This window comes from Acyrthosiphon pisum, chromosome X (assembly GCF_005508785.2).
Source record: "Acyrthosiphon pisum isolate AL4f chromosome X, pea_aphid_22Mar2018_4r6ur, whole genome shotgun sequence".
Classification (NCBI taxonomy): Eukaryota; Metazoa; Arthropoda; class Insecta; order Hemiptera; family Aphididae; genus Acyrthosiphon; species Acyrthosiphon pisum.
Window position 1 is genome coordinate 119,504,266 of NC_042493.1, and position 11,672 is coordinate 119,515,937.

General features: G+C 27.1%; 1 protein-coding gene across 2 annotated transcripts in view; it reads right to left on the reverse strand.

Annotated features, from left to right (window-relative positions):
• Positions 1-5,953: 5,953 nt before the first annotated feature.
• The window catches only part of LOC100572278 (zinc transporter ZIP1), a 16,569-nt gene continuing 10,850 nt past the window's right edge, over positions 5,954-11,672 (reverse strand). For both annotated transcript variants that reach the window (XM_003244181.3, XM_029485775.1), the window contains one exon: positions 5,954-6,166. In XM_003244181.3, coding sequence (XP_003244229.1) covers positions 6,144-6,166 — 23 coding nt within the window. In that variant the 3' untranslated portion in view covers positions 5,954-6,143. The remainder of the gene's footprint in view (positions 6,167-11,672) is intronic.

Here is an 11,672-nt window from a genome sequence, read left to right on the forward strand (position 1 = left end):
AAATTCTTATCATTTTAACTAATATTGACATCATTGAAAAAATGTACTTCTATAAGAAAAAAAAAATTGAGAAAATTGCTCAACCAAATAGTAGTGATTGAGTATCCGTTGTTATTGAATAGTCGGAATAATGTACAACCTTATTTTTAAATTCCACTAATAATCACTTATGAGAAACCTGTTATTAAATTTTCAAGCTTTTTGACCGAGTGAAAAATTGTATCGACATTTATAATGCTATACAACAACAAAATCAAAATATTTTTAAAATTATACCATTTATGGAAAACGATAACTATTAAACCTTTGCTGAAAATTTCAAGTATCTCTATATTAATTAGTTTTTAAGATACACCAAATATACAAAATAATCATGTCAAAAACTAATTTTATGTAAAAAAAATTCCAGTTTTTCATGAGTGTTACTAATAATCATACAAATTATTTGCTTTGTGCACCAAAAGCACCAATTTGATTCACTTTCCTATCCAGAAACGATATAGAAATTGAAAATAAAATGCCAAAAAAGGTAAGAGGTTGAATTGTACTTGGGATAAAAAAAAAAATAGGTAATGGCCGAACTGCATGCACTCAGCCAACTATTATGGGTACACAATTAGGTACACACGCACGCTTCTATAATATTAAGATAAAATCTAAAATCATTGCATACGAATAACAATTCTGAGAGAAGACTGTGTTGGGCTCATATTACCAATAGAGTAATAGCTTATTTTATGATGTATTGATGTTGCTATTCAGATATTTTAAAATTAGTAATACAGTAGATTGAGTTAATTTGCCTAAAAAAACAGCATTTTAAATAATCATTGTGTGATAAAATATCATAACATACTATAAAAGATTCAAGTACTCACGAATAATATTTTTAAATTAGCACAATATTACTAAAACCGTTATTCGTTGTTTAATAGTTATTTTCGTCAAATGTTAATTTAAAATGTCTATAGAATAACTGTGATTTGGTAACCTATTATCAGCCATTTTATCTATAAAATAAATGTTACTTTCCAGTAAATTTTTTTTTTGTTTTGTTTAAGGTAGGAAAGTGTGTGGGAAACTTTCTATTAAAATTTCTTAGGTTAGTTATGATTGGAAGAAATTTTATGAATTTCTAACTGAAAAATAGTTTGAACATGTACTTAATGTTGACGAGTTTTCTCAAAATTCGAGCTTTAAATGCATATAAAACAATAATTGAACCTATTTATGTTGAATATTTTTGAACTTCTATTAATGAAAAGTATAAGAAACCTAGCATTACATTTTCAAGCTTATTGACTAAGTGAAAAAGTTTTTATCAAGAATAATTATACCTGATAACGCAGATTGTACGTTAATTGCATTGGATCATGTACATGGTTTGGTCTTCAGAAGACTACGGATAATCGAGAGTACACTGTTTATTCAATTATATAAATTTGGTGTCTCAACTGGTGCCTCTCTTTGAAAAGTTGCTAGACATACCACTGGCCGGCGAGGGATTGGTTACGGATAGAAGTTGAAATCTGAATTTGTGTGTTCATGAGTTAACAATTTATTATCCCCGATAATAATTGATTTCATTGCAATTCGGTATGAGGGGAATTCGTTCATATGGTAGTAAGCACCTAAGAAATTAAAAAAACATTAAATAATATAAAAGACAAAATTAAATTATATTTATTATACCTCTTTATAGCTTATGAGATACCAAAATAATTCAAATGTAATATATCATTATAATAATAAACGCAAAGGTTAATAATAATACAATATGTAACAGTATTGATTATATAACAATATAATTATTATAGTCAATATGTAATCAACATAGTAGACTTTATATATCTGTTATAGAATTTTAAATTTTTAGACTTTAAGTAATTTTATTATGTTTTTTTATTTATCTCTTGTCTAAGGATTTGTATTGAAATAGTTGTTATAGTGTAAGTTTGTCGTACAACATTCATACAGAGAGAGTATTATTCTGCGAAATAAAACTGAAATTGATTTTTAATTTTGTGTAGGTATGTTAAAAAAATGTATTTTATTATAAGTTTTTTTTAACCTAACCTTTATTTTTTAAAGTTGTAAGTGAATATAATAATAGTAATTCCTCAAATACTTATAAAATAAAGTATTTAAAATACAACCAAAATACTATCTATAGTAAAGTATCTGAATCATTCATAATATATTATATTAATCGAACATTTGAGTGTGCCATTTTAATAACATTATTCGTTCAAAATGCTTATATGTCATATTTGTTCTTTTTTTTGTAGGTACCGTTGCGATCGTCGTCGAGTGTTGACGATAAACAGACAATTTCTCGGAGTAAAAAATATTTAGTTAACCTATTGATAGACGAAAACTAAAACCGATATAGAATTACGATATAATTATTATTTGACAATGAATATAAATAATTAAAGAAATAAAAAACGTATATTATAATAGTTACATTATGCTGACTTAGGTTTGTCGTCGATGTAATGACTGACCGGGACTTCAGAAGATCGATTCAAGGGTGTAATAATTACGGAGGTGGTTATATGGGGGATAGACCCCTCTCAATTTATATATTTTTTTATACAGCCTATTGTAAAATATACTTTCAAATAATTTTCTTTTTTTTTTTAATGGGTCTTATCTTTTTGTTTGACCATTGACATTATGGATAAATTGAATCATTAGTGAGTGAACTGAATTATTTTTTATTTTAGCACTAAAATAAATAATAAATTATGTACCAAAAAACAACGATGATCGATTTATAAATAAAAATGTTGTACTATTTCAAATTTGTATTATTTTATTTAAATTTGAAGTCCCTGTAAATAAAGAGAAGCGAAAAAAGTATTTTAAAATAATATTAATTGAAGTTAAATACAAATACTTTCAAACAATTATTCAAATACTGTGCACAAGTACTTTTTTCAAATGTATTAAGAATACGTTTGATTAATTAAAAAGTATTTTAATACTTTTACTCAAGTACTTTACAAGACTGGTTTTATAACTACAAATAGTTCAAATACAAACTTATAAACTGTTACAAAATTTAAAAAAAAATGTTTACCCTGTATTAGTATGTACCTATATTCTATAGTTATAAATATTTACTCGGTAAATAACAAACTCCATTGTTTTAATACAAATGGTCCGTTTCACTTTCATCGTTATCTTCATTAAATCTTAATCTTAATGAACACGGGGTCGTGCTCCTGCCGGCTGCCGCACACTGTACCTAATTAGGTATAATCTATAGCACCAGCTACAATGTAGCTGCTACATACTAAATACACATAATAATAAAGATATGATGAGAAGGTAAACAATCCATTAATGATTAAAACTGCAAGGAATAGTTTAGTTACCACGCGATTTTTTTTGATTTTTTTTTTTAACAAATGTACTTTAACAATTTAAGAACGATTACAAAAATGAGCGCAGATAATTATTTTGAAAGTTATATCCTTTAGAAATTTGCGATTTTACGTTTTTACGGATGCCCAGAATGCTGTACTTTCCTGCCACACACCCCGCGTTTATAAAAAAAAATCGTTAAGTACCTAAAACACGATCGTTCTAAAAATGTATTTTGAATTTACCTATAACTACATCTTGTGATGAGATATAAAATGTGAAAGGCGGAGTTGTGGGGGGGGGGGGGGTTAAAGCTCCCAACAGTTCTCTAAACAAATTTATTTTGATATCCCTCCTCCCCATAAAACATTCCCAATTACGTATGAATCTATGAGTGACGTGAACCTGAAGAGGACACCACGGACGACCTGTTTAACCCACGGTGGATATCGGCACTACCGCACAGCCCGCAAAGCCCGGATCGGTGACGCTCAAATCACTATAATCAAATATAAAATATAATAAGATTTGTGATAATAGTAATAATTATAATTATAGTCAATACACACTATATACGTTGTAATTTAATTGCATATAAAGTAAACCTGAATCCTCATAACATAATCCCAGTGACTTTATTTGAGGAAAAAGATATGACTAAAATAGTTTTTCTCCCTCCACTCAAAATACATTTTCAATTTTATATAACTGCATAACTAATATATATTATATACATTGTACATAAACCTTAATATGTCCCTAATATCCCCCCCGTAAATACACCACTGAATATCGCACACCGAGTTTGAGCCTTTGAGATGACAAGTAATAATAAACAAAACACATACCTGTAAGGACGGTTCACTCGGAATACTTGAGACCGAAAATCACCGTTTTCAATCCCCTAAGACACTATGGCGTGGCGGTACGGGGGTGGGCGACAAGGGTAGCATACGACTAGTGCATGGGACCCTGGTTCATACACCATCCGTTTTCGCAATCTTATTCTTCCCAGAATGTGGATTCACGGGACTTCACACGGCAGAGATGGTTTGCAAAATCGTACCATTTCTTTATTTTCGCCGAAATAGACTTCGGCCGACCAGGGCCACAGCAGAGGTTGTAGGGTGAGAGTTGCTGTAAAAATAGTACCACTCGGTCACTACCCCTGACGTTGCACAGTGTGGCGATGTACACTGCAGGCAATGTGAATGCTATTATTTCTTGCTGTGTGTTATTTTTATGCATTGAGAAACAAGCTAAAGAAAAATTAACATGATAATATAGTCGTATTCATTATAAATATGTCCCCGTGGTACAGTTTTAATTTGAAATTCGTTCGTGTGTCTCGAAACAATTTTTTTCCTGACCATTATAAGTAAAAGTGTATACTGAGAAAAAAGTAAAATCATCCAACACGATGATATGTTACAACATTATTTAACTAATCGAAGAACACAGATCGGTTTTCTAAAAATCTATAAAAATAAAAAGTATAAACAATAATAACAAAATTTACTACACCCAGTGCTCGAACTGAAGAGATACTCAGGGGGACAGAGCTACTCTGCTATTTTTTTTTTACTTGGCCGGGGACAAGGCACAAAGAAATGCCCGAATAAATTGTTATTACAATTTGGAATTAAATTGTTGTCAATGATACCTACCTAATGAATTTTACAATTTTAAATATCAGCTTATTATATTTTCTATGGTCTAGTCTACCTACCTAATACCTTACTATTTTTATTAAAGTTTTTTTATATTATATAACGCTTGTCTTTTGCATAGTGCAGTGATGTACCTACTGGTATGTGTATACAATAAACTATTGTATTATCAAATATCTGTGTTGACTAACTAGTGTTGACAAATAACACATGCGTCTGAACCATAAACTAAGATACTATATCTTTGATAAATATTATAATTTTTCCAACTGATTAACGAAAAATGTAAGAATTACTATAAACAAATGAGAATTTCTAATAAAATAAAATTTTGTTTAAGTGAATGTATATGATAGTAATTGGGAAACGTTTTGAAAAATTGGGTGAATATAAGTTCACATTCACTTACATGTTACATAGTTACATACATCATTCTTGGAATGTAATAATGCTAAAATGTTATGCCTAAGCTGTATGTATTCAACATTTAGGAATGAGGTTGTCGGTGTTAAATAATATTACACTTGGAACTCAATTATTAAATCGCTGGATTGAGCTCCCTTACTTAATTGTTCCTATTTGAGAACTAACTTCACCTAACCTAATCTACCTTACCCATCTGCCATGTAATACAACGCAAGATTCAAGTCAGTGAAAAAATATATATTTTTATTACCATGAAAATAAATGATACCAACTTTATAAATTCAACAATACATTTTAAAATAATTTGTAATTCGTAAAAATGAGAGTAGGTAATAAATTAAATAGGTATATAAATATACCTATATAATATTATATTGAAAAATTGGAGTTTTTTTATATAACATAATGTTTATATGCCTAATTCCAATTGTAGTCTGGAAGTAATACTGTTATAGTTATTTTGTAATTTAAAATAATTTAAAATATTGTATTTTAAATATGGTATTTAATTAAATCGTAACAAAATAATGCTTATTAACTATGTAAAAAACCATTATAAAATAGTATTACTAGGTGATTGTATCAATAAATAGTGGATAGAATCAAGAAATGTATTTAAAATAAGTGTTTATGTGCTTCATCTGCACATATGTCGTCATCCAAATTCTTCACAACCTAGGCTGATTGTTGATAGTTAGCTGAAAAAATATCAAAATTTGATTCATAAAAACAAATACAAATTTAATAACAAAGATCTTACTAGCTTAGTAACAGTTTTATTACAGCATTAACCATTATATAATTTTTAATATAGGTAGGTACTTTAAAAGTAATAACTATAATAAGTAATAGATTATTATTTCGTTTTATACGGACACAGATTATTTTTGTATGATTACTAAACGATCATGGTGAGTGTAGACTATGTACTTATAGGTCTTTGACCCACATCAGATATTAGTATACACGTGCATGTATACATGACTATTATTAGCAGTAGATCAAAATTGTAATTTTGTACACCTTAAAATCATAGGCTTAACCATGGTTTAAATTCTAGGGGGGGGGGGGGCTACAGCCCACATACCAAAACTATTAATCTAAAATAACCCATAGGTGGCTTATATATAAATCAATAACGAATATTTTTTTGGGTCTACATCGTAGTCAGGGGAACGTACCCCCCCCCCCACCACTAGTTTCACCACTGCATAAAATACCTACTCATAACTCGCTTTAAAATTGAAATATAGGTAAAAATAAAACCTGTGAGATTCACTAGATAATATTCTTACTTCTAAACTCGATAATAGCAAATAGGTTAATATTTACTCTAACATTAAACACGATAGAGTTAAAATGAATCTTTCATGTTATATGTGTTTGTAAGACGTAGAAAATGCGTGCGGTTGTAGCCGTCCTCTTAACGATTAACCAATATTTATGAACATATAAAATACCTAGCTACTCAATCGGCAAAAATTCAGGTAATTCAAGGTTTGATTTAAAAATTGTATTTGTATTTATATAGACCTTGGATAGGTTGGAACCACTTTACTAGTTTTAATAAATCATTCATTTGAAAATATAACCATGTAAATGTATACAATATAGGTATACATATTTTGTCAATCGTAAATAGTTAAACGAAAAATGTTCAATAAAATAAATTGTGACTCGAGCCAGTACGGGGATTTTCTTTGTCAACATTTAAACCCATTTCTTGTGGAACTTGATTTTAATATGGAGTATCGTTATTTTTCCGTAAACTATTGCGGCGTAAAGGAGCTTTCACGTAGCCCACAGTAAAATGTGATTTCTTGAAAAATATTCTAGAAATATGGTTGGTTGAATCATGTTTTTTGTTAAAATAAGAACCTATAGTGGTGCCCATTATAATAACATAATAATAATGCAGAGCATAAGAAAAATATCTAAAACAGAAATCGAAATAGGAAAAAAATATTGTTTTCATGCCTTGAGTGGTGCAGGACAGTACAGGTCTGGACCCCCCCCACGTTTTTGACATAATTTTTTAATAATTTCATAATTGATATAGTTATCGATTTTTCATGTAGCTATTTTTTTATTTTGCTGTAATTCAAAAACTAATGTAGATACTTCAAATTTACATCATATGTTCATTTCATTAATTCCTATAGTTGATAACATTTTCAAAATATTCTGAATCGTTATTAACAAGCAATTTTCAAATTTCAATTTTATTAGTTTTTTTTTTCTATAAATGTTCATAACATTTTATTTGTTTGATAAAAAATCGTGAAAATGTAATAAAATAAGGCTCCTTATACATTTTTACAATATATTATAATAATTGAAAATATAAAAAATACATAGACTCAATTTCTTTTTATTAGCATTTAATGTTCAAATTTTGTTTAAACGTATTAAATTTAAAATTAAAAAACATGGAGAAGTGGATGTCACTCTGCTGTATAGTAGGTACAAGTGGGTCAATGTATAATGGATTTTATTAAACTTGAAATCAATGATATAATATCATTGTATAAGAACAACGGTTCTGGGCGGAAACAGTTTATCAGTCTGGATAATTTAAATTTTTATTTTTTATAATAATCACTTAGTTGAATTAATATTATAATATTAATATTTTTTTTTCGTTTCCATGGTGATAAATAAAGCGTCAGAAATTAAAATTCCATTTTTAGTGGTTTTTCAAATCTGTCGGTGGTTTAATTGTTGAGAAAATCGAAAAATGACCTCTCTAAATTACAATCTTGATCCTATTTGCTAAAATATAAGATATGTTGAAGTAAAAGCACTCCGTCTGGTAGACATTTTTTATACAGGACCATTGTAAAAGCACTAGCTTTCTCAATCCACTCAGATTCTAAAAATGATTTTGTAGTTAAAAATTTATAAAATATTCAACTTTTATAGCTAATGATTGAAAGTTTTAAATAATTTAAAAATTACTTTAATAACAATAATATCATCAATACTGACTGAACAAGCCGGACCAATCTTTGAATAGTTTTTCGTATACAATGATATTATAGGTATTAACACCATACATTACATTAAATAATTAAATTAAGAGGTATAGCTTATTCTAAAATCCCTGGACTATTTTGGAAATTATAATTTTACCTATATTATATTATATGTGATACTGTTATGTCAGATACAACTATCATTTGCATGGTGTTCAGGTTGCCTGTTATATAGGTACTTATATATTATAGTACCTATATCTTATAATATACAGGGATGTAATGGACGTTATGTTATTCATTTAAATGCAGTCTTAAAGTTCAGGCTCAAACCGTTAAAAAATTATATAGGTACAGTACAGATTTTTTGTACCACTTAAGAATGACCTTGTGATAATACAAACTTCTGTTTTTCAAATATGGAACCCTCATTTATATTTTTATTGTTAAGCAGATAATTTTTTTGAGAATTTTGATGTACCTATCTAAATCAAATTCAAGCTAGTAGTTTTTTAGTTATATCACTTTGTATACTAAAGTATAAGAATAATAATATGCCAATATTAAGTAAAAATGAGGGCTTAGACGATTTAAAAAGTTAGTAATTACTATTGATTTATTATTATAAACAATTTGTAAAAATGTTTTTTAAATATAAATATTTTTTCGGAATAAAATAATTTGAAACGTATTATTTTAGGTAATTTTCAGACATCTAATTACATCTAAATTACTATCCATATAATTGTAATAACTATGTTCCTACGTTAACCATTTATTAATCACAATTTACTGACCATTTTAAAATAATAAGTTTTCCTCTCACAATATTTTTTCTTAGTTGGGAGGGGGGACTTCCACCACGGCGTAAATTTTTCGTGCCGTTTGCGGTCAATATATTTCTATCTATCTAATATCAAATTAAAGGTGGTAAATATATTATATTATATATGAAATAGATTCTGTATAGTATATAATATATTTATTATAAAATTGTGTTACCAAATTGTATTCCATAATCCGTTGTTATGCATAAATATGAATTTTTAATCTTCTTAAAATAATTGTATGATTTAGAATTATACCTGTTATCAATAATTATAACATATAAGCAATGTATCTAATTTTTTTTCCATCACATATTATGTATTTATATTTACCTGGTATCATCGTGTACCTACGACCTATAACATTCAACCTTATTGGAATACCTATGTGTTCGTGTATAAAACTCTTAGCATAAAATGATTTGATATAGAAATATTAGATATATTAGATTATTAGATTATTAGAATATTAGATTTTCTTGTTATCAGGTTATAATATTAGAGGACAACTAGCGGTTATTAAACTAAAGTTGTATTCTACTGTTGTAAACTATTAGCGATATAATTATGCCATGATCGTTTACCATATTGGGAAATTGTGAACTCATCCCCTTTGGAAAAAAAACTCTTTTATAGGTCTATTGAAATCTGCCCCTAATTTGTTCAGGTAAAAATTATTGATACGTAACCTCAGATCGAATAAAAAGGCTCTAACCCTCCAAGAAATTATTTCATCTAATCGACATTAGTCGAGGTGGTATTTATTTTTTTGACGGGAATTAATTGCCTAATGACAAAATAGTATAAATATACATACGTTGTGAACAAAATGATTAACTCAATATAATAATTATACAAATATATCTACACAAGGAAAAATATGTTATTATCGTGACAAGTTTAAAAAAAAAAAGTTAATCGTGGGCCAAGCTTACATTTTCCCACCTTAAAAATGTGCATGTGGTAGGTCATTTATATCGGATCATCCCTTTAATAGTTATACTACTATTTTCCTAATTATTTCAAAAAGTATTTATGTTTTTGAAAATATTTTTTACATCTAGTCGATAAAAAATAACGTTTTTTTTTTTAAATTATATTTTTTATTTTATATTCTTATGTATTTTTTAATTTTTTAACTTTTTTTAATTAGGTACGATATAGTCTATACAATTTTAATTTCATCTTTGAAATCTGAAATTTTTTCTGAGTAGGTAGTTTGGTACATAAAAATCAAATTTAGGACATGTAGTATAATATGAGTTATAACTTAATAAGTATTTAAAGCTTTGATTAAGGAAATAGAGTGGTACCCGGTTACCCCGCAAAATGTCGTTCTCACTACTCTGCTATTTTTAACTTTAAATAATTTTAACTTATAAACGGCTTGTTCTAAAATTGAGTTGAATGTATCGAAATACTTTAAAAAATATTTTGCTTTGGAATATAAAACTGTAATATGTTGTAGTTTAAAAAAGTAAAAAACTTAAAAAAACTGAGAATAAAAAAATATGAAAAAATAATTATAATATATTTTTTAAATGTTGTTGTTAATGAATATAAACCACGTGTAAAATTGTTTTCATAAACATTCATACTTTTTGAAATAATATTATGTAATTTGATTAATCTAAAAACGATGTTTTCATGTTTAGCTGTGTTTAACAATGTTTATTGTAATTTGGTAGCAAATTTTAGAGTATATTTTCGAAACGACCATTGTTTTTTACGATTTTATTCAATAATCCATTTTAAATGTTAAACTGTTATGTTATCTAAATGATACTATTAGAGTAATTTGTATTTAGAATGTAATGATGTAAAAAAGCGAGTGAATATTATTTTGATTTCTGATAACAGTTTATACCTTCTATTACACCTATATTATAGTTATTAGAATAATTTTGTATTTACAATTTAATGATGTAGAAAAGTGAGTGAATATTATTTTATTACTGATAACAGTTTATACCTACTATTATACCTGTATATTATATTATTATTCGATTAATTTGTATTTATAATTTAATGATGTACAAAAGTGAGTGAATATAATTTTATTTCTGATAACAGTTTATACCTAGGTACTATTATACCTAAATATTATATTATTCAATTAATTTGTATTTACAATTTAGTGGTGTAAAAAAGTGAGTGAATATTTTTTTATTTCTGATAACAGTTTATACCTACTATTATAGTATTATACGTATTTATTATATTATTCGATTAATTTGTATTTACAATTTAATGATGTAGAAAAGTGAGAGAATTTTATTTTTATTTCTGATTAAAGCTTATACCTACATTGCGTAATACATTTTTCTGCCATTAATTAATATATTATGATATTATCTTTCGTTTGTATTTAGCAATGTTTGATTGAAGTTATTTGCTTACAA